The 24,934-nt window shown below is 41.1% G+C and overlaps 1 protein-coding gene across 2 annotated transcripts in view; it reads left to right on the top strand.

Annotated features, from left to right (window-relative positions):
• Positions 1-24,934, top strand: part of LOC102193744 (PDZ domain-containing RING finger protein 4) — a 111,191-nt gene that overhangs the window by 55,073 nt on the left and 31,184 nt on the right. The window contains exon 1 of one of the 2 annotated variants that reach the window (XM_005728151.1): positions 10,688-11,144. The exons of the other annotated variant lie outside the window; for it this stretch is intronic. Coding sequence (XP_005728208.1) covers positions 11,076-11,144 — 69 coding nt within the window. The 5' untranslated portion in view covers positions 10,688-11,075. Of the gene's footprint in view, positions 1-10,687; positions 11,145-24,934 lie in introns of those variants that run through there. 2 annotated transcript variants of the gene reach the window in all.

A 24,934-nucleotide genomic window follows, 5' to 3' on the forward strand; every position in this document is an offset into this window, starting at 1 on the left:
CAGAAGTAATTGGTTCAGGTTTTGATTTTAAATGCAAATTGTGAATCTCGCCACCATTTACCTGATTTGGTTTTCTTTGATCAAGTTCAAATCCTTCTGCTCTTACATTCGTACACATTGCTCTTTGTTCTGCCAGTTATAACAGAGAAAGAAGCAATCAGAGGCTTAAGTGATTTTTTTTTTTTTTAAATTCTCTTTAAAAATTCACGGACTCACTTTTGATCAAACTGTCTTGCTCATCGAGTAGAGATCATCAGAGAGATGAACCTCATTAACTTTAGTCAGCTTGCAACCACATAGAGTCTGTTATTTGTAAATAAGACAACAAGGTCTTCCATAATTATTTTTATCGATCCGATGAAAGTCATCAAAAAGTTAAAGCATGCGAATTCAAGAACAAGGTGGTGATGTTTTAAAATTGCTGGCTCCTGGCTCCCCCTTGCCGTAGCATTTATGTTGTACCTCGTCAATCTCTAGCTGTGAGAGCAGGCACTTCTTGGAACACTGAGCTACTAGTTGTTTCGCCGTCATTGTGGATGTTGGGTATCGAAGAATACCCTAAGAGTGTAAATAGTGAATGGTTTGTTAGAACTCATTATGTATTGTAGAAGCTTCAAAATGTGCTATTTTTGGGAACATAATGGATTCTAAAGTGATGTGAAAGCTCAGATGTTTGTTAGTATTGACCTTAACAAATTGTTTTACTGTCCAAGTTTCTCTTTCCTTTGTCACAGCAGTAGATGTGCATTGCAAACAGTTGTGAATTGAATTTTAAGAGCTTTAAGACGACAGCACATGCAATTATAAATATGTGATTTTTATGAATTGCAAAATTGATGTTACAGCTTTGTTTGTAGTAACCACTACTAAAACATGACCCATCAGACACAGTCTCATCCAATCCCCTAAACCAGAGTGCCAACACGCCATCTTGCAGCACAGCATGCTAAATCATACACCTCTGCCTCGCTTTCCATTTGTTTGCAGGCTGCTCTTGTTTTCTTATCAGGAGTACAGAAAATAAGATTCCTGCCCCCTGGGTATCATCATAATTCCTGACTAATCTGTGTGTTGAAAAACAAGCATGTTATCCATCTGCAGGTCTGCTATTACCAGTGGATCTGTGGCCGTTCTGATTCTGGAGCATTCCAGTTTAGGTGGAGGTTTTAAGCTGATCCTCAGGCGCACACAGATGATTTTCTCTCACCTGGCATGGCAAGAAATAAAAGTCACCAAAAAAAAAAAAAATCATACAAGAAAAGAAGGTATTTGTGCACCCACCAGGCTAGCCTAAGCGCTTGGAAGAGCACAATGAGCAAGCCGATCACAAAACAAATTATAGAGTACATGAGGGGTCCTGGTACAGGCCTGCTGCTGCATTGATGTAGAGCAAAGACAAATTACTGTGATGCTGCCAAAGTCTGACAGCATGAAGATGAACTTAGTCTGCTTCTCCAGCTTCTCTAAATCTTATTATTATTACTTTGGCTCCTTATGTTTTTTGGGGGGTTTTATCAATCGCAAAAAATACATCAGGTGATTTTCGTGCATGCGGCACTGTAATATTGCTTTAGAATTACAAATTGAAAACAAAATGGCAGGAGATAATATTCAGTTTCATTCCCGTTTAATCTTTTCTGTCAGCATGCAAGTTTTGTGATTTAATGTCAGTACTAACAGCTCACAACACACACAGAGATGAGTTTTTTGTTATTTTGCCTACCTTTATTATCAGCAATGATAGATCCTAGATCAGCGGTCTCCAACCCTTTTTGCGCCACGGACCGCTTTATGTCCGACAATATTTTCACAGACTGACCTTTAAGGTGTCATGGATAAATACAACAAAATAAAACCAGTACCGGTACCAAAAAAGAAGAAGATTTATTCATAACACATCGGAAAAGACCCAGGAAAACTGAGTTAACGATAAAAACGATTAAAAAAATGACGATTAAAAAACGATAAAAACCCTGAAAACCTTAAATTTCACACCCAAGACTCAACTCTCGTGGCCCGGTACCAAACGCCCGGGGATTGGGGACCGCTGCCCTAGATGATACATGGTGTAATCACAGTGTTACATGACACTGCCTGTTGCTAAGTTTGTCTGCTGTTAGCGACTGGCAGAAAGTGTATGGTTACTTTATCAAAGAAAAAGGTATTGGCAGCAAATTCAGAGCGATTTTCTAACATAAGCCAAAAGTCAATTGACCCGGATTCGATTCGGGTGCAGATTCGAGTGATAATTTTGTCCTGGTTTGTCATCTCTTTCATCTCATATATGCCGAGATCTATTGTTAGCATAAGAAAATGATAAGCACTGCAGCTTCAAGGTTGCTAAAAGCCTTAACTTAAGGTTTTCAGGTCCTTCTTTGTGTAACATCAATTGCGAGCGGGCCGACTGCCGCTAGACGTGCTGCATGTGACTTTGTCTCAACGTGACATTGAAACCGAACATCAGGACGCTGCTATTGTGCCCATAAAATGAGATGACCTGTTGGTGACATTCCCTCAAAAGGCACTGGCTGGGACACAATAAAAGGTGCTTATGCTAGAATCAGCATAAGACTTGAATAGCTCAAGCAGAACAAGTTGGTATGAGTCTAACCCGTTTGCCCCCTGAGCTGATTGTCTGTATAGATTGCCATTCTTTCTTCTGGAGCACAAAACTCTCATCCACAATCAAAGGTGTATTGACTGCGTATTGACCAGGACTCCACCAGCAGTGCTCACAGTCCGAAATCAATGATATGCCTGTTGTACATGTTTGCTATTTGTCTATAGTGAGAATTGCCAGGCTCTACCACACAAATGTACTTACCCTTTCCATTGGTTCTTAAGTGTTCTTTTAAAAAAAAGTAAAACAGACAATAGATGACGATCCTGCAGATGACCTTCATTTGGTGTGATGGAATGTCAGAGTCAATTTTTAATACTAAGAAGATGAAAACTAGCAAGGCCTGATTATATATAGTATTTTCCCTCTTGGTCTGTGTTTATTTAAAAAAAAAAAAAAAAAAATTTACAATTCAGCTTTATCTTGCAATTAAGGGTGATTGTAATACTTTTTATGCCTGCAATGTGGAGGGTTATACAGTATAGCAGGGAATCTCTATAGCCTTGTTACTGTATGTCAGATGATATTGGAATATGATATAATAAAAAGAGTGAGCCCACTGCTCACGGGGATTGTATCCAACCACAAATATCATTATAGTCTTAGGAAACAAAAGCAGGCAGACCTTTGGACCTCTGCTCAGTCTTTGCTGGATCAACAGACACATACTTCAGAGTTATGCTATGTTTATGCTTGAGTGCTTAATGCATTTGGAATTATTACTATTTATCAACGGGTGGCTGGGGAGCGTTAACAACCATCAAAGTTAAACATATGGGAACAAACATTTTCACTCTCATTCCCCCGGAACTGCAGGGAGGCTGGTGCAGCAGTAATGCAGGATGTCCTGAGGGTGTGCTGCTACACGGGTGGTGTTGGGGTCACGGTGTCATGCGGTTGTGAGTATTTTCATGGCAGCAGTTGGGGTTGGCCAACACACTTTACAGCCTGGGGTTAAATGAATATGAAAACAGACTGGCGCATCAAGCAGAGATAGCAGTGGAAAGATCTAGTCTTTCAGTCACCGCACCCCCTCACGCCCCTCTTCTCCCGCAGCCGAATGTGTTAAACTGAATGTTTCCTCGCTGAAAAGGTCACTACTCTGACAAGTGTTAAACCGATGTAGCATTCACTGCTCGTACTATGAGCCACACCTGGGTCACACATGATGCGTTTCTGACATGATGAAAAAATTGGATTATTTAGACAGCTTGGTGCGCAGCCAGGGTGATGAAACTGTTAGTCTAAAAGGAGGATTGGTGATATGATAACAGTTTTAATGAAGCTATGTGCAATTCTATCTCTCACTCCCTCTCGCTCTCCTAGAAATTATAATGACATTGTAATTGAACATTTACAGGTTATGCTCATAAATGTGACTCTGGAGTCTCGATATTGATGTTGCCGACATTTCTTTAGTTTCAGCTTGAGGCTATGTATACACATATATAGAAAGGAAACGTGTTACAATAGATGATTTAGGTAGATATTTATTTATCAGAAAAGGAGGGTTGAATGAAAACGGGTTATGGGAAATGTAGCAACCTCTGTTTTGGGATTTTTGTTTATTCTGTGACATGTTCAGTGATAATTTCTTTTAAATCCATGTCCATCATATTTTAATATTAGATTGATGGGATAAATTTGTGAATCCGATCCAAAAATGTAAAAGGAAAAAATGAAGAATTTTTCTCATATATCACAGCGTTGACAGGTTTTACCACTGTAGGCGTAGGCAGACATCACACACGCACCAGTCATACTTTCATTTACTTCTGATCCCAGAACCCAACCAGTGCTTGGCACATGCCACTCCCTCAGAAGTTTCAGAAGTCAGGTAGAGAAAAGCTCAAGCTTAGTGGTTGATTTGCACTTTGTTTGATCTTCAGGCACACGGGAGGCATCGGGTTTAACCAGATTTTGTGCAGGATGGCTCTGTGTGTGGTGTGCTAGAGTTTTTAATTTACATTTTGAGAGGTGGTAAGATGTGTTGGTGAAGAGTTATATGAAATTATGTGACCTTTAAAAAAATGTTATTTGCATTTAATATATGAGATGTTTTCTAAGAAAGGTGCAATTTCGATAGTACATCTCGGATTTTCTCCATGATGAACCAGTGCTGCTGGAGTAAATGAAATAGCTCTGTTGCCATTCCTCTTTGGGCATAAATTACAATCAATAAATGTTAAAAATTTCAGAAAAAGTTGTGGTAGCTTCTAGGTTTTTGTTAATTATTTACTACTATTGTAAAAAACACATTTTTATAGTAGACAGGGACAAAACAGGAACTTATCAGTCATTGAGTCCTACTTAATTACTTACTTAGTTGACTTACTTACTAATGAATAACCATGGAGGAGATAAATTGTAAAATCTGTAAAATCTATACAATTACAGCTAAAAGTTAAAGTTCATTCCCTCCTTCAAATTTAAGGAGCTACCCAATTTACCACCCCATTTTCCTGGCCCTGTGTTTGACACCTCTGCTGTAAGTTGACCAAAAAAGGTGAGAAGATTTTGTGCGATGCCCATGATAGCAATGACACAGTTCAGTAGCTATTATTCCAAATTAATAACAGATAATTTCATTGTTTGATCATAACAGAGGCTTTATGTGGGCTGTAATATGAGGTTAAATTGCTTCTCAGCCAATAAATTAGTTTTTCGATACGCCGATTGCTTACAAAGCAACATTACATATGTTATCATTTAAAAGAGTCTATGATGTGCTATTTTTAGCCACGGTCATGTTCCCACATGAATTAAAGATTCAAGCCTTTTTAATAATTTATTGTCATTGAGAAATGTTTTGGTTGGCTTCACATGTGGCTACGCCTGTTTTGAAGCACTCACCTATCCTTTTGTATGTGCACACTGGACCAATTCCTTTCAGAGCTGTCATGTGAAAAGCAGGCTACGACGATGATTCATTCATAAAAGACTCTCATTTAATTACTCCCAAATCAGGTCGCATGAATACCCAGGAGAAGCGGCTGTTTTGCAGTGGCGGTGGGCGATCAGATCTGAGACACACATCAAATCACAAACCACTCTCAGGTCCCCGCGGCTCTCCATTCACGTGAACGGGATTTCAATCTTCACTGCTCACACCAAAGAGATTTCCACCCAGATGGTGTGTCAGCACTGGCCTAATAAACCTGTTTATGTATTAAACGCTATGGGGACATTTGATATTCCTCACAGACATTGCCACAGACAAGTAATCACAGCAATAACTCCTCCTCATTAAAGCTCTGACTTATTTAGGATGCTTTCATGTTTCCTGTCAAGGTTAGAGTAAGTTTACAGAACTGCTAGAATATAGCTTTCGCTAGCTTCGGGTGATCTCTACCTTTCTGTTCAAACTAGATGGGGTGGGTGAAAAATTGGTTATAGTATTGTGACATTTTGCAGGGCAATATTGCATCGATATAAGGACACCAAATTATGATATTTTATTAGATAAGTTAAAATAATCTGGGAATACTTTGAACAAGAGACCTCATCTGATGCACTGCCATCCTGAGAGAACATTAGCTGAGCAAACGTACTTTAAATTGGTTCAGCTAAAAACCATTGGTGGATGTCTGGTGACTCTTATCAGTTTTTCACATTATGCAACTGATTGCAATGCATGGTGACTAAATGGTTGCCCAGAGCTTGAGCATGATGTGCGTTCACAACCGCTTATGATTGCAAGGCGATTGCACAGGTTGCCTGAAAGGAGGCAACCTGTCTGCGAACAGTTGTAGTCTGATTCAGAGTAGAGCTGGGCGATATAAGATTTTTTCATATCACGATATGTTTTTTTCATTTCAGGCGATAACGATATATATCACGATATAAGCCAAATAACTATATTTGTAAGATTTAAATGTGCCGTTGCTCACAAGTAAAATGTGAAATAATCAGCAGCTTGTTTTTATTTAAATATTTATTTCCCATAATAAGTTCAACAGGGTGGATGTACTTAAGGAACATGAGACTTTTTCAGATAAATAAAGGCAAATATGGCAAAAACAGACTACTAAATTGTCAGTTCCACTTAGAAACAAAATATTAATTCTAAAAATAACTCTTAGTTTGTTTTACAGAAGATCAGACAAAATTGACTAACTTTTGTCAATATCAAATAAACTGAGAACTAAAAGGAAATTCTCAATCTCTCCTTGTTGTATAGCTTAGCTTTTCAAACAGTTACTTTAGTCTGACAAAACCCGAATGACGAATTAGCTCTTCCAGTCAGAGATTGAGCATGCACCGCTTTATTGTATTTCCAGACTTGCTTTCGGCACATTTACAGTGCGCGCTACTCTGTTTTTGTCAGACTTGAAATAGCCGAAATACCTTCACACTACGGAACTTCTATGGCTCTTCCGTTCGACAACCTCTCCGGCGTTGGAACCATCATCTGTTTTCTCTTCGGTAACCTTCGGTCACGCTCTCGGTTGATCTTTCTCGCACTCATTTCCTCCATTACCGGGCGGCACAGCAGCTGGCTGCTTCCCAAACAAATACACATGTGCGGCACGTAACAAGTCACGTGACATGACGCTGCGGCTGTGATTGGTTCGGCTCTGCGCTACTTAATTTGGATTGGCTGTTGTTTTTTAAAAGAGGACAAGAGAGACGAGGCCTATCGCAATAGTTTAACTTTTCTATCGAGGAAAAGTTATTTCGCAATACATATCATTATCGTTCTATCGCCCAGCTCTAATTCAGAGTGACTCACAGAAAGAAGGTCCTGGGTTTGAATCAACCGTCTAGCCTGGGCCTTTCTGTCTTTATGTTTGTATGTTCACTCAGTGTCTGCACTGGTTCTCTCTGGCTACCTCTGCTTCCTCCCACAGTCCAAAGTCATGCATCTAGTGGGGTTAAGTTAATTGGTGATTCTAAATTGCCCATAGGTGTGAGTGTTTACTTTACACGGTTTACTGTGCCCTCGGCCTATGGTAGCTGGGATAGGCTCCCGCGCCCCCTACAACCCTGAATGGAATAAGAGGAAGAGAATGGATGGATGATACATTTCTATTAAATGTGAATTTCTGTGTATACAGATGTGCTCAATGATTTGTGTAATGTCATTTTCAATGATTTATTACAGTTAGTTGCTGTGTTATTTGAAATAAACTGCCTGTAATTGCTAACTTGACCCCAATCACAGACTGATAGTAGACTAATATCGTATAGTGTGATAATATATCGTGATGTGTCTGGTGAGGCCAGCTGCTTTACACAAAATAGAAGTGAGTGGCAACAAAAGCCGTGTTGCAAGGTAGAATGGAAAGAAAAAGAAAACTCGATGTGGTAGCTTTTTTGAAAGTCATTTAGATGCAGCACTTGTCAGCTTGTTGAACCACATGAAGTGGAATATTGAATTGATCCAACTTTTGTGCTCTGTGTGATGGTTGGTACTTATCCCCAGACAAAAAATCAATACAAATACAGTTTGCGGGTACTGATTATGATTTCACATTCCGCGCCAGGAGCATCCACATCACTTTGTTTTTGTTGCTCATTTTAGTGTTTGTGGGCTTGTATGTGTGCACTTATGCAGAACAGGATAGACACACAGGAAGCCCGTGTGAGCATTAGAACAGACATGTCTGGGGACACAAGGGGTTTACAGATACACCATAGACCTGCATTACACACTTGGCTGAAGGTTATAACTTCAGGTTTAAGGTGAGCTCGAGTAACAAGTTTGTTTGAAATGCTGTTAAAGAAATCTCAAAATGCACCCATCAAAGTCAGGACAAATTGGTTTTCCGCTCCCTGTGATGTGAGGTCCATTAACTAGGAGAATGAACACGACTGAGAGCCTGTTTCTACGAGAGCAGGCAAAGGGCAGACTGGATGATAAACGACAGCTGGACAGGAGAAAAGGACAGTTGGGAAGTCGAAGGCAAAGTGACACAGAGAGGGCACAGAATCGGCGTTCATCAATTTGAAATGGAGACTTTATATGCGGTAGCATGTTTTATTCCCCATATAAATGTTAAACAATACATTTCATTAAGTTTCTTATATTGTTAACATAAATCATAACGTCTACAGGCTTTCAGGGACACACACTGAAACCCACTGAGCGTCACCCTGTTAGCAAGTAAATGGTTTGAGTAAATGTAACTTTAATGTGTAAATCCTGCCCTCGGGTTGCGTTGGAAGCGCAGTCTCAGGTAAATTCACCCCATCAAACTGTAAAAGCCGTGGCCATAAAGTAGCTCGGAAGAGCTTTTATCAGTCTTAATGCACTCTTCAAAGAGCATCCCTCAATCTGCACGTCTCATCGAGAGGTGCTGCTTGACCGCAGGCAAAGGCTACTGTATCAGTCTCATTTCACAGATGATGAGAAAGACCATTTGGGTGACTGATGAGCATCTTAACCTAAAGGGGTCACTGAGTGCACCATCACAGAGTGATGGTCATCCACAGCCGAACCCTGAAAACACTCCTTCACATGTACCAATATTGGATACTGTCAGCAGATTGTCTATGGAATATTTATATTCCTATGCAGTGTGGATATATTGCACAGGATCCTTAATGGGTTTACATTTTCCATCTGACCACAGGAAAACGAAAAGACAGTTCCTCTTGCTCAGCAGCACTTCATAACTTTGCTTCTTGGTATACAATTTTAGGAGACTGATTTTCTGACGCGCACTTTCACCATAGTCCTCTGTTCATCAAATGTAGTATTATATCCCCCGCTCCCCATCCTCGCAACAAGTCTCTTTGATGTCAAATTGACACTTTAGTGAACAGCACTTCATGGATTTGATATTGCCTGGCAACTGCAGAAAACCTGCTCCTCGTGGCTTCTTCAGGGCGACGAGAGACGGGCGGGGAGGTCGGTTCGGCGGTGGAGAAGATGGTAGAGGAAAAGACGGTGGAAGGTATTAATCACAATGGTGATTTCTGTTTGGCTTGCCTCCAGGCAGTGAAGCAAAATTAAAGCCCAGAAAATCGGATTATGGCCTCCCTGGGGGGTTAGATGCCCAGTAGCCAGCTGATGAGCACTCATCTACTCTTCATTCTATTCTGCAGAAATGTTGGCTCGGAGGCCAATTTGTTAACAGTTATTGCTCATTTCTTGTGTAGCTTCCTGCTAGTGAGACAATAGCCAAGGTTTATTGTCTTGCAATTATCACAATTTGAGGGAAGCCGGTGATTGATATATCGTCTCTGAGGTCTGTGGCTTTACTTGCTGCCAGTTTTGCTGTGGGGACACCCATTATCAGCAACAGCGTGGTGCCGGAGTTATAAATATGTGATGCCTACTTCAACTCATTTTTTTTTAAAACTTTGACAAAGTTGGAAATGTGCATACTCCTCACAAATATGTCATATTGTGTTCATTAAACTGATTGGCCCTCTTCATTATGCACCTACTATTATCAATTTTCTAGAAACAGTTGGAGAAATATAATCTATAAATGTATAATACAAATATGGAAAAAAAACAGAAGGCTTCTTGGTTTGAGTAACACATAACGCGCAGAGAAAAGCAGCAAAATCAGAGAAAACGAAACATTATCGTAAAAATTAAGGGGTTTTCAAAACTCTTAAAACGTGTTACCAAAGGTCCAAAACCAAAATAATTTAGTGATATGTATTAAACAGACAAGCACTAAATGATTTTTTATTAGTAAATGAACTAAACCATGTGTTGAAACAGCATTTACTGCTTTACTTCTCCTCAGCCAGTGTAATTCCTTATTTCCGACAGAAGTGCAACACATCCTCCTCTCGCGAAGCAGATAAACCCAGTGAAAAGCCTTACATGCAGGTAGGTCGCACATAAGCCTCAGACACCCTCCGCTTACTCGTCTCTGTGCAGTCAGCCCTGCCCAAGCTTCTCACAGGAGCTGTTCGCACAAAGGAGCGCATTGTGTAACTGTGCCTCAGTTTTAATGAACCAGCGCTCCCGCTCCAGCACACTCCTCCCTCTTTGTCAGTCCCCTCCCTTCCTGCCGCTGTTCTCATGAATATCACAGCGTCTTCCCCTCATTATTCATGAGCTGGTATCGGTGTGCTCATGTGCGCCGAAACGGAGGAAGAAAAAGGGGGGAGTGTCTCAGTGAGCGCGAGTCACAACCCTGGTGTATGAGCCTGTGCGCACGCCTGTGTGTGCGCGTGTGAGTGTATGAGTCTGAAATAGAGGGAGCGGGATAGAGGAGACACTCCGGCTGATGCTGAAACGGCCGCCGCTACTTCACTGCCGCTGTTCACATCTGAACCTTCTTCTGTCAGGCTCAGCTGGAGCTTTCTGTTCCTCTAAGCTGGGGTTGCTTGTGACTGCCTGAATGTGTGAATGGGATGCCTGAAAAGAGATGCTCGCTAAGGAGTGACTGATGAGAACCAGCGCTCCGGTGTGGAGGGTGACCCCCCTGTGTCCGTACCACCACTACTTGGGGAGAATTGGACGCCTGGCGTTTCCACGACAACTATAATGGGCTGCAATCTGTGCACTTTACAGAAGCGAGAGGAACACTACAAGCTCCTGTATGAGATCGCACAGGTGAGGCATGATGGTATCGAATATTGTCTGTGTGTGTGTGTGTGTGTGTGTGTGGATGATTCACTGTGCGTGTTTTGAAGAGAGCAGTTCAAGTCCGGAGCCTCGTTCAGGGCATTTCACGTAGAAGATTGAAATGAATATATTTGCACTATGAAAGTGAGGCAGCATAATGGAGAGAGGGGCTTCTTACTCACTAGCAGATGTGATTTGAGTAATGAGCAGTCTCTCAGAGAGTAGCTAGTGTGCAGTCCATTCATCCTGCTCGAAGAGCTGTGCTGAGGGAGCAAGTTTTTTAATAGAATAGTAGCACCTGGTTTCTACTACATGACGTGTTTGTTCCAATTTCTTTCTTTCATAATGTTAAGCGAGAATTGCCGAAGGTTTTTTTTTGTGGTATTTTATGAAAAGTTTTCATTAGACACTTCAGTGCTGTACCAGCAGTCGTTCTGTTTATATTTCTTGTGGATCACTTGAGTGTGATAGTCTTGCTCTCACAGGTAACAGCGCCTACATTCGAGCAAATGTTGCTCATCTGACTGCACATTTATATCAGTTCCCTTAATGTACTCTTTTCTTTTTTCAAGGCTGACACAGCTGATGAAACAGCATAAAGTTTTTTTTTAAGCAACTGCTTGAGCGTTTTGTCAGGAAACAGGCAAAGAGGCGGAGGACACACATCTCACTGACTGAGGTGGAGCCAAACACATAAACAAGCACCTCCATTCTCCCCATTAGCCCTCTTCCTATGACAGGCTAATAACTATGAAGCAATGTGTCTCCTGGAAGTGGAGTCATGCTCATCCCCCTCCCCAGCAGTAGTGCCTGCCTTCACGCCGCTGTGATCACAGCCTCATTAGCCATTTTATACAACCATCCCGTGCATTAATTAGACGTGAAATGTCTCTCTTTACCCTTGTGAAGCGATGGGGTGAGAAGAAGCGGGGGAGGTAAACTAGCGTTGGTTAACCACTGCCTGTAGATTTGGGCTTATATGCGCCCCGAGATGCTGCCAAACTAAGAGGTTGAACATTGTCAGCGAGATTCTGAGCTGCTTTAATGGTCAGAAAAGGGTGCTACACTAAAGGTGGGCTGCAAGCTTCAAGATCAGCAGCAGTGGAAGTTGCACACACTACTGGCCTGTTTAATATTAGCAAACAGAACTGTCAAGGGACCCCGAAGGATGAGTAGGAAGCCACTGCAGTGCCTGCCTCGCCACAGAAGGATCGTAAAAATAGTGCTGCCTTGGTGCTTATCTTGGCTTTTTGCGTCCCTCTCTCTCTGCACCACTTGTTAAGAAATAGTGTTGACTCCCCTTTCTAGTAGTCTAGCAGAAGGGGCTCAGTATCCGCCAAGTGGGGCAGTCTCCAGGGCACAGTTGCCATTGACAGGATCTCTCTGGCATATCTGTCCACCCACTGATATACTGAGCTGGGTCAGGTGTGAGCTGCAACATCAGCAGCTGCTTTCTGACCACCGCTGTGGGAGGCAAGGCAGAAAGGATGTAGAGTAAGGAGGATAAAGACTGAGATGGGAATATAGAGTAAGCTGTTAATGATGCAGGGTGAAAAGGAAATCGAGGAAAGGAGCAGGAGCGGGTGAAGCATCCTTGACACGGGAGGGGAAAAAAGAAGGAATAGAAGGGAAGTGTATAGTTCCTTCACCAGTGAGAAACCCTGAAACCACCTCTTTTCACTGCATTGCAAACACACTTCCATGCACACGTTCAAACATGTCCTCTGTGAACAAATAAGCACGGTGTACAGCAGGATGGGTACCAAAAGTAGAAGATGATGGACAGTGAGGCAACTCTCCTATAGTAGCAGAGCTTTCCCTGCGAGAATGCCAAACAATGTTTTTACAGTCAGGAAAAGTATGTTGTGACAGCAAAAAGCTGTACTCACCGCTCTCGCCACCAGCAATCTAATCGTCTTTCTTACATGTTGTCTGTCTAGCTTTCACCCTTGCTACATGTCTTTTTCCCCATCATTCTCACAGCTTTGTTGTTGTTTTTGTCTTCTGGTTGTGTTTCTGTTGTGCAGAAATGCACACACACCTAGAATTGTACGCACACACACACGCTTGCTATGCCACTCTACTATTATTATGCAGAGTATGTGAGTGTGTGTATGCAAATGAGGTAGAAATGGCTTGCTGGTGTCACAGCGTGACTGACCAGCCTCGTGGCAGGTTGATTTGAAGAGCAGGAGACAGTCGCAGGGGTTAGTTAGCCACCTTTCTCCCCTTTCCTTCACGTCTAGAAACAATTTTGACACTCTCTCCATCTGCCTGACCCTGCTAGCTGTGGGAGATTTATGACTAGCTCGCTCTCTCGTTCGCACTCCCTCCGTTTCCCCTTTTTTCTATTCTCACGGCTGCAGGTGTTCTGCATGAAAATATCTTCACCTTTGTCGGCTGGCCTGCAAAGCTATCTAACAGAGCTGAGATTCTTTGTTTATTGAATCAGCTTTCTTGGGTCAGGGATAAGACACAGCAATCTTCTTGTGGCCTTGTTCTTTTTCTAACTTTCCAGCCTCACATTTATTTTTATACTCCAACCGATTAACGCTTGTCCATCTTTCTGTCTTTGACTGCTCTGTTTGAGTCCTCTGATTGCTCATCTTCTTTGATTGCATTTCTTTTAACCTTTGCTCCAGCTGATCTCTGTGGGATTCCACTCCAGTTAACCTCCCAGTGACGGCACTTTTGTCATCGAAGGCAAAACCTGTAGACCGAACAGTAGACTGCTTTATGCATTTAGCATGTAGACCCATACTCATGCAGCTATACTCAAAAGCTATAGTCAGGCAGATTCTTACAGCATATATTTTCCACCGTGTGGGTGCTCAGGCTATCTTGCCGACAGTAACAAACTCCGATTCGCTCTGTGATCTAGCAGGGTTTTGAAATTCCCATTGTGTCCATGAGCTCCCCTCGTGAGTGTCACACGTTGTCTGTGCACCACTAAAACCCAGTGATGTGTGGCTTTTTGGGCCTAATTAGCAGGATGGCAGATGTTGATGAGACGAGGAATGCAGTGTAGAGTTAAAGATGTTTTGCGGGAACAGCCTGCATTGGCTTTCAACAAAAGCTGTTTTTGCAATGGCATTGCGATCAAACCAAAGATCCACCTACAATAGGTCTCCAAACTTCCCCGGTGAGCCACCACTATCTACTGTAGCAGCCAGCTGCTCCAAATGTGGCTGGGTAATGAATTTCACCTTTCGCACTGCACGGCACATACTCTCCATATTTCATTATCCTGTTTCGTAATTGCCCAATGAGCCTCGCTTTTTTTTTTTGTTAGTAGAAGTTTTGAAAGCAGTATAGCCAGTTTTATAAGTTTTATTAGGCAGGAGAAGAATCACTCTCCACTGCATTTGAGAAATAAATGGAAAGCAGCTTCTCAGCTCAATGAGGCACAACAGTCCCTGATAACTTGCTGATGCATATGAATGAGAATGAGGCACCCACGGCTTGGGTGCGCGCACACACACACACACACACACACGTTTCTCCAGGAAACAAAAACACATGGTTAGTGAATATTCTAGATATAAAAAAAAAAAACAGAAAGCTGTGTTCATGAATTTTAGAGTGGGACCGCGTGCAGGAGGACAACTGCACTGTAATGGAATCTCAGAGTTTAGCGATGTCATGTTGAGCAGGGTCACATGGTTGACAGGATGGGACAGACAGATGTGAAATGAAGCAGATCTGGAGTTTATGCTTTCTGTGGCAAAAGGCAATTCCCAGTATGGTGGTCCTGCAATTGGGTGGGTGGATATTCTATTTTGTGTAGTAGCATCAGATGTGAAACCTGTGGACTAGAGGCAATCTAAGGGGGGGACACAGATGACTTGCTCCTGCTTCTGCAGTGCCACTAGCCATGTGTGTAATGGGTATGTATTCAATAAATGTTGAAGAGTTTTCCCAAGAGCCAAACTTCCTGAGAAATGGCTAGCAAGCTGCACCTGATACATAAATAGTGTGCACCAGCATACTTTTGTGTTATTTTGACTTTGTAAGACACTTGACCTCTTTTTCTATTTTTTTTAAAGAAATGACTGTCATATAAATGTCAGGTTTAGATGAAAGTTGTCACATCTGGGGAACCCCTTTTGTTTTTTTCTGGAGCTGTCATTGCCATCTTGTGGTCTTTTTGCTTCGTTTCTTTAGGCTAGTCATCAAGTCACTAGGATTTGGAGTAGGGCTGTGCGATATGACCAAAATCTCATATCCCGATATAAGAATTCTATCGTCCCGATAACGATATAAATCACAAAAATGTAACATTTTCTGTAAATTCTGTGAATCTCGGGCAGCTCGTCTTGCGGGAAGTGTTTCCAGCTGTGCGTCATGTACCTGGAGTCGAGTGTTTTAACCGATGCATGAAACGATACATTTTTAGACATAAGTTGTAACGGCCGCCGTTTTCTTTGTGAGTATTTATTACACGGCGTGCTGCGGGGAAAAGCCTGTTCTAACGTTTGAGTCTAAGGTTTATTTTTTTAGCACCTGGCGGCTCTTTTTGAATTCTCATCCGTAAATAATCTGCTCTTTCACGTGATTCAGTTTATTTTGAAAAGTCTCAACAGGATCTTGAGCTTTATTGTGAAAGGTTTGTGGAACATAAACAAGCGGACACGCGATGCTGTTACCTTCATTGTTGCTAACCACAAGGCATAAAAACAGGCGCTTGTCCGTCTGTAGTGTGGTTATATAAAATATAAGAGAAAGAGAAAACTTTAAGAAATTAATATAACCACTACAGTGACCATCAAAAAGATGAAAAAGTATTGCAATAAACAGTTTATTTTGGGACACCACGAAACAAACGATAGCATAAAATGAAACTAGATGTTTTTATATCGTCATCCGATATATATCATTATATCGAACAGCCCTAATTTGAAGTGATTATATAATTTGAAAATAATTAAATGAATTAATTAATTTGAAAAAATCACTCTGTTTCTTTCTCTTTCTAAGAATGCAGGTTTAAATTAATCTGGAGGTCAGTTTTAGTACAACTTAGTTGGACTCACTACTAAATATGGAATGAAGACTGAAAAAGCACCAGGTGTGATATAAAAAATAAATAGTACAAGACAGAGGCCAGCTACTCAGGAATGGTTTGAGAATAGATTCAAACAGATGCTAAACTTCTCTGATTTCAGCTGTTGGTTTCACTCCAAGAATCGACTTTTTCTACTAGTTTATCTGTCAACTAGTAGAGGGTGATAAACATTTTTCCCCACTATTGCATGGCTTTATCATAGACCAACAAATGAACTCACTAATGACACTCTGCACTGATTAACAAGGAAGACATTGTTTGGAAGTCTTCAGTAAATGGGTCCACACCTTGAAAAAAGTTGCCTTTAGTACAGCGTTAATGCTTTATAGGTATGCCTCTATCAGGGGCCTGTGAATGCTTTGATGGTACATTAAGGCTGTCGAACCCCCCCACCACACCTTCAGCACTATCTCCAGACAGTTAACTACAAATGTTCTCATCTGTCTTCTTGTCCCATTATGTTTCTTTTGAAAGATGTCCCTCAACCATTAAAATTGATGGGAGTGAAGGAAGAAGGGGAGGAGAGAGGAAAAATGTGCTGCTTGATTGATCTTGTGTCCACCCTGGAAAGATTAGCCTGAGCTATAATCCAGGCTTTCGGTGACACTTTTACTGTTCCTAAACAACACAAAGGTCCATATTTTTAAAGCTGTCGCTTCGAACGTGTGCAGGCACGTGGGCAAATGCATAAATAGTGTGTAATATTAAAAAAAATGTCAGTGTCACTCTGAGCATCTAATGGTATTTCCCTACTTATTAGAACACTGCAGAGATTGTTGCATAACTACTGCTTCATGCTGGCTTCACACTGACAATGTAACTGGGGATTTCATAGTCTAATTTTGTGAGAATCACATATCCAATTGCATGACTGCTTGTGCATTTCAAATTGCAGTAGCTCAAATTAGTTTTCAAAAACAATGTTTTCGATGAGGTGAAATTAAAAAATGTAATTAAAATCCTCAGTGCACATTGTTGCACGGAGATGTGTGCCCTGCTCCTCAGATACAGATGATGCTACATTTGGCACAAGACATAAAGTCAATGGGTTTTTATCAGTTCTTCCACGAAATCTCCCTATGGAGGCGCAAAAGGGATTCAAGAGGGAGCTGATGAAGTGACCTTTTTCCTTTTCATCTGTTTCTTATCTCAATAAGAACCCAACTGACCTTTTCTACCACACATCTTGCTCCTGGACCTCTTTGTCTCCATGCCGCTCTCCAACCCAAGATGAACAAGGCTCTTCAAAATTAGTTTTATCTCCTGTATGTGCTCCTGTCTGTACCGATTTCTTTCATCTGACTCGCGGCAACCACCGAGGAAAAGCTGCACAAACAAACCATGACATGCCATTTTCTTTAGTAAACTAAAGCTCTTTCTCTGAGAATAAATTTCTCGACATATCACCGCTGGCCATCAGATGTAGAACTTCTTGTTTTGGCCGTCTGCTGCGCCGAGGTATTCAGACAAGGACTGTGATAGGAGGGTTTTATCTAATATATGTGTACAGATATGACAAGAAACCAATTATAAAGGCAAACAAAGTCCTGGAGGTACTCGGATAGATTTTGAAGTGGTTTGATGTCCATCTTTGGATGCAGCAAAAAGCTAGTGATCTTTTTGTCAGCTTCCTGTTAGTCTTGGCCTACCTTTGCTTATTTTGTACCCCTAAAATATGATAAGTCATGCATGCCCTGCAGCAGCAGCAGCCTAGTGGAAACCTGAACAGGGTAGTGATGTACTCGCCCCTGCATTCACTCCTCTTGCAAGGACAATGCATAGACCCAGCCTGACTCGAACACCAAGGGCTCATCTGAGGGTTGTAGAGAAGATAATCCTAAGCAAATAAGAATAAACAGAGCTAAATGCTAAATTGCTAAAAGCAATCATTTTTTCCTGCTTCTAGACAAAAAGCTTACATTTTATTTTAGTTTGTACAAATATAGCATCAATTACTTTGGATGAGTTATATGAATTGATATGGAACAATAATACACAAACTACTACTATACTGATTGGCTGGTTTAGGATTTGCAACAGAGCACCGTGCTTTGACTCATTTTAAGGAAATAACTATAACAGGAGTTAGGAGTATATATTTATATATTTCAGAAACTGTTGTTGATGAAGGCTGAAGGTGACTGCTGTCAGGAGGATACTGCTAACTTTCTGCCACTCTTTATATGATGCATGAAATCAAAACGATGTATGCATGAAGCTGTGACATCCCTAATTAGTACAGTAATGTACAGTATGTCGGCAAAGACGGCGCAAGCCATAAATTGTAAACAGCATGAATAGCACACACACGGTATTCATAATCAAATTTACTGTCCTTCAGATCATTTTGAGTTCATTTGAATTAAACAGTGGTTAATTATGATTGGGTTTAAAGGAAATTACTGTCGTGGTTCTGTGAGCATAATACCTGGCTTAAACTTCACAAGTTTATTACCATAAAGCCTTAAAGTCTTGTCCTTCCTGTTTCAGCGCTCTTGCCTTGAGTGCATAAGCTCATTTGCCTTTGAGAGCATGGGAATCACAAAACAATCTCAGCCACTTACTTAGTTACTATGCAAGTCTCCCTTTGGAAGATGACATCAGCGTGGCATCATCCCGCAGTAGTACTTTGCCTTGTTTTAGTGCATGTTTTACTTTCACATTCTCATCGAGATCAAAGGCTGTCGACTTCAATCAGGTAGAGAAAATAAAGTACATGCCCGAGTATCACACTGGCAATTCCCAATGAACCAAGACATCTTTTTAATGAAGTGAATCCACAGTAAAATGATGGAGTTGTTGTTGACGTGTATTGGGTGTGTTTGTGCGTAGGTAAAGAGCTGGGATGCTGCAGGTTATTGTGGCCTGGTATTAATTTATAAAAGTAATAATAATTTGCAGGCTTTTTGTTTGTCACCATATCCAGACAAGAAAGCAAAGGACAAAGAGGGCATAATTCTCACACCCATTATTACCACCTGTGACTTGATATCTAAGAACCTGACATTATGCATTTCCAAGCACCTTGTTTGTTTGTTTTTCTCCTTGCACACGTGCAAATAGACTATACAAGCTCGACTGTTTATGAAAATATCAGTATGCATGTGTGCACAGAAATGTGTGTGCATTCTCAGAATTGTTTGTGTCTCTGTCTAAAGTGGTTTCTGTCTGTGCCTGATTACTGCAAGTATATATGTGTTTGTTTGTGTGTATGTGAGTGTGTGCAGTGCAGGCTTTCATGCAAGACTTTGGACTGCTAAATTATGATCACAACTTACTGTGTGTATTAAGTGTAATTGTGAACAGTCCTGACAGCTTGTGCTTTTCTCCACAGTACAAACATTGGTGGAAACAAAGAGCGCACACAGAGGGCTGTGCATCTGCATCCAGGGTGCCTCTTAGCTGATTATCTGTGTTTAAGCAGACAGGAGGGCCCTCATTAATTTATTGCTATTCATAAGAATGCATTTTCCCCTCTTTTCCAATTAGAGTTGGTTCTATGCTGGGATGGATTTGTGCTGGAAAAACCATCTGCACATTTAAAAGCCACAAAGCGATGTAAAAAAAAGTTATCTTTTGCTTGTATACCAGCAGAAGTAAGAATTTAGAAATCCAGGAAGTGGAATCAAAATCTGTGGACAGTTTGATATTGTTTGTAGTGTCACAACACAGGCAGTGGTGGAGTGACATTTTTTATTTTTTATTGTATCCAGGGAAATTAACCAAGATCAAACATGGTGCCTTTAGCAGATAGGCTGATGTCAGTTCCCAGCGCTGACTTGCTGGTGTGTTTGGCTTGTTGCACCTGGCTTAGTGTTATTTGAGCTGATGGCAGCCAGAGTCACTGTCCTCTTGTATGGTGCTAACCTGCACTGTTCACAGCTCTGCATTCATTAAAGTTTATTAGGGATACAGATACATTCAGATGGAGATTTAAAAAGAGTAATTGGGGATATAATTAAGTGTGTCCCCCTCTTGTAGTCAGCAACTAATTAACAAAAAAGCTGTCATTAAAACCCAGTCATAACACGCCCACATGCTCTAGATGATACTCTAGATAAAGATTAATGATAAACCTTCATAAATTTGAGTTGAAGTTTATTTGCCGTATTATGGAGGAAAAAAATGTTTGGTTTGTACGTCTACATCTTTATTAACAAATTTAATTACAACACTCTCCGGTTTTAAGATTAGGCTTAAATTTTTCCTTTTTGATTAAGCTTCTCGTTAGAGTCGAATCAGGACCAGATCAGAGCCCTAGGCAGCTGGAGGATTCCCATAATCCACTGAGTGTTTCTTTTTCACTTAACTCTTTTCACTCCACTTTGTATTTAATTATTATTTTAATTAATTGTGTCTTTTGTACTCTCCCTCCCCTCACCCCAAATTGGTCGGGGGAGATGGCAGCCCTTCCCTGAGCCCGGTTGTGCCAGTCATTTCTTCCTGTTAAAAAACGAGTTTTTTCTTCCCACTTTCCGAGTGCTTGCTCATAGGTTGGTCATTTCATTGTCTCTGTTACTGTAGCGTCTTTACCTTGGAATATAAAGGACTTTGAGGTGACTGACGGTGTGATTTGATGCTATATAAGTAACAACACTGAAAACTAAGAAATTGATTTGGACAAATTCGGAAAAAAGTGCAGCAGTATTAAACAGCAGTATTTGCTTTACAAAATGCAAAATAAAGCACAATAACTGTAGGAACTGTGTAAACAGTATTTAACTCTACGTTGCTGTGGGTGTAGTCAGTGCGACTGTGAACACCGTGGCTATGAGAAAAAGATCAATTTTGCCACTGGTGAAATGAAAGCGGACCTGACAGTACACACATGCTGCTTCTTGCCTGTGTCATATAGTGACACCCCCCACCCCCCCACCCCCCAAAGTAATAAAGTATCAGCCTCATCATTGCCAGTGACATTTGGAAAAATCTGAAGGTTTGAGATGCCCGGCTGTATCATCTATATTCGATGAAAAGAAACGACAAAGCCTTGAGTTCTTGTGGGAGATGCTTTCATTGACAAACTTTTTTTCACCCTCTTTGCCTTTTTTTTTCTTTCTTTTACTGCCTCTGCTTCTATACATTAACCTCTGCATGACTCCTGTGACTCGAGAGCTTTGGATTGTCTGTGACAGGTATGTATGATTGCAAATGCACGCTTGTGTGGAAGAATGACTTATGTTCTCAAAGGTCAGGCTTTCAGTCTGTGTACAGAAAATGGGTGGAGGGTGGGGGGTGGCAGGTGTGTGTGTGCGAGCGTGTCAGGGTGACACAAAGCCCCCCCTAGACGAGGCAGCCATGTTGGGTGTCACTCCACAGGTCACTGGGCACCCCCTGCAGCTCCTGTGATAAGCCTGGCCTGCCAGCCATTTGATGGGAAAGCTGACACGCACACCTACCTGCGCCACAGCTCGCATGGGCAGGCTCCAGGGAAGACGGTGATAAGAAGCTCTGTGAATGCATCTAGTGGCGATTCCTGAGGGCTCAAATTCAAAGAAAACTCAAAACACAAAGAGCAATTTGCATCCAGTATTATTAGCCAGGCAAACAAAGAGCCCTTTGCTGCCTGTCCTGGGTTGATGTGCTGCATAGGGTGACAGTTGGAGTCCACTGTGGCGAGTCACGCAGCGATTTTATTGTCGCTGCCACTGTCACACTGACACACTGACACAGTTACAAAGGCCTCGTTTTAATTGGCTGCATTAGCAATGAGAGCATCACAGTGGCTTTTTAAAAACTCGAGCCTTTCTAGTATGAAATCAATGTCTCATCAATGTAGGGCGCGTTTCAGCTGACACCCAAGTGTAAATGTAATTTCATTGGATTGCAAAATCGATTTAAAAGTCCAAGTGCATTAGAAATTGAGGTAAGCATGTTTAGCAGGTTAATTGATTTACAAGAAACGGATGAGAGCTGAGATGAGATGGTTGGTTAAGTGGCAATCTCCATATGACGAATTGTGTTTGTTGTAGTCGAAGGCAAAATGAAAGGCGCTTTCTTAAAATTTTAGCGAAGTTCATTTTCTATGCTTCAATATGAGCATGTGAGAGAATGCAAACTATTTTTGCAACGCAAGACATTGTTGTGAAACAGCAGCTAGCAGAAGTTCACAGCAGGAACTCGATGCAATCTTTGCGAGGTTGGATCGGCGACCGTGTTTTCTCCCCCGCAGCACTGCAGTCAACCCAGCACCTCCTACACAACCCAGATCCTCTCGCACTCAGTCCTACTTCCTCACTGTCTCAACACAAGCAGACTGACAGAATGGAAAAGCAGGGGGAGGGGACACCTGTCTTATTCATTAACTTGTTTGTAGAGAAACATAAAACTGCATTTATAGGTTGATTTAATAAGGCTGAAAGTATTGCACATAAATACACAGGCTTAGAAAGCACGGGTGCAATCCAAACTCACATTTTTACGTGCGGTATATAGTACTGGCTGTGGGCAAACGCTTAAGGGACTGCTTGACAAAAACAATTTTATTAGAGATTGGATAGTTTATAGACAGATGTTAGTATAATACCCCATATTGTTAGCCCACAAAACACAGCAGAGGCCCTATGTGAATCTTTTTAGTTGTGCTGGACCGAACCTGTGCATGCATATAGAGGGAGTTGGTTTGGTGCTACTGGATAAACTTAATTATCTCTTAATCTTCTTTTTTTTAAGAGCTCAGTTTTCCATCAAAGTGATCGCTAATTATTTATAACACATTTGGTTCCACACCTAGCAAGTGAGATCAACAGGTGCGTTGGTGTAGTGTCAGGTGTCATGCTAGACTGTAGACTTAAAGGAAAAAGCAGAACCAAAAGACAGAGCACTTTGATACATTTCGATGATGCATCTCTGATCTTGGTTATTACAGCAAACTAAAAATGGACTTAAAAGCTAAAACTAGATGTGGAAAAAAAATCTAAAATAAAAACTAGAGTTTTGAAGAAAAAAAAACAACAACTGAAAAACTAACCTAAGACCCGAACTCTTTCATGACATGCATTTTCAATTTCTCTTTGCTATTTGGGCTGACCTGGACCTGATGAATATAAAAAAATTTATTTTATTATTTTTTTACCTGATTTATGTTTCTGAGAAAAATGAGATCCACACAAGAGGTCATTCATTTTAAATTTCGATAGAACAGTGGCAGTATAATGTCCTCGTAAGTGGATATCAGGCCCTTGTAGGGCAAACTTTAGTATTTTGGTCTAGACAACCCAAAATGTGATGTCCACATGGTTGAACGCCAGGTCATAGGAGGTTAACTTGGAAGACTAACTATCCATCCATGGTATCTAGTCTTAGTTTTATTATCTGTTAGTTTGGTAAAAATGTTATTGCATCTTGTCGACGAGGCACTGATGAATGCATCTATTGACACTCTCATGTCTACAGGAAATGCAATTCAAAACATTTCAGACATTACTCAGTTCAATTTGAATTCACTTTTATGTGCATTGCACCAAATCACAAAAACAGTTAATATAAAGCACCTTTGAGGTCCTTTATATTATAAGATAAACACCGTATAATAGAGAAAACAATCAAACAGCCAACGAAGCACCCGGCAACAGCGGGAAGGAAAAACTCCCATTTAGAAACCTCCAGCAGAACCAGGCGCAGGGAGGGGCAGCCAAATACTGTGACCTGTTAGGGTGAGGGGAAGGTCTAAATCTTGCCTATTTAAAAAGACTTCAAACTAACCCTGAAACTATTACATTCTAAACTAAAATTCAACATTTTCATATAATAAAAACTACATTGAGTTAAAACAATTATCAAATCTAGAAACTGAAACTAAACTGAATTCAAAACAAAAAGTCAAAATGAAATAAAAATGAATACGAATTAGAAAATGCAAAACTATAAGATGTCCTCAAAATGAGATGGCCTCGTCCTTTGAGACAGTGAAAAAACTGGGTATGAGGAATGACGTTGGTCAACATCCAAGCATGTCCATCTAGGTAGAGGCAAAGTGTAGTCCTAAAACCTGTGGGATGGATTGTGGTATGCTTCCTGTGCATCTTGGGAAAACCTCAGAATCTCCCAGAAAGACTTTTATGCCAGTGTTGTGAAGAAAGTTGTCCGGATGGATGGAAGGATGACAACTCTGATCTAATTAAGTGGTGCATTATGAATGGATGTAAAAACATAAATTACAATAAGATGTATTTCTGAGATAAAGATAGCTTATTCCAAAATAGGAAAAACTATAGTTCAGAAGTAAAAGCAGAGAAACTTTGGGTTGAACTGTGGGTGCCCTAGACAGAGATCAGACAGAGAATGGATAATGTGAGGAGAGGCGAAGAGTGGGACTGTATTAGTGTCATCGACGTGTCACCCTAACTCTGTGTATCACTGGCCCTTGTCAGTTTCTCACCACCACTTATAAAACCTGCAGAGGGAGTGACTGCTGTCAAACAGAGACCTGCTGAGAGTTTCCTCAAAAAACGGGGAGAAAAAAAAAACCTGACAGTGACTGATTAGTGCCAAATGATTAAAGTGAGGTCCCAAAGCTTGCTCATGTCAGATAGTCTGGCATAAGCGGATCTACAAAGAAGTAAATACGAGTTTTGCCACAGACTCGGCACCATTTTAGAGTAAAAGCAGCTTAACAAAGTGAATTTGATTTGAAAATAGTTTTCCTCTGAGGAGTGCCTTGAAACTGAAGCAGCCTGAGGGAATAGCGCAGAGGTAATCAATATCAAAATGC

Source organism: Pundamilia nyererei, unplaced genomic scaffold (assembly GCF_000239375.1).
Source record: "Pundamilia nyererei isolate P.nyererei 1_Seehausen unplaced genomic scaffold, PunNye1.0 scaffold00027, whole genome shotgun sequence".
Taxonomy (NCBI): Eukaryota; Metazoa; Chordata; class Actinopteri; order Cichliformes; family Cichlidae; genus Pundamilia; species Pundamilia nyererei.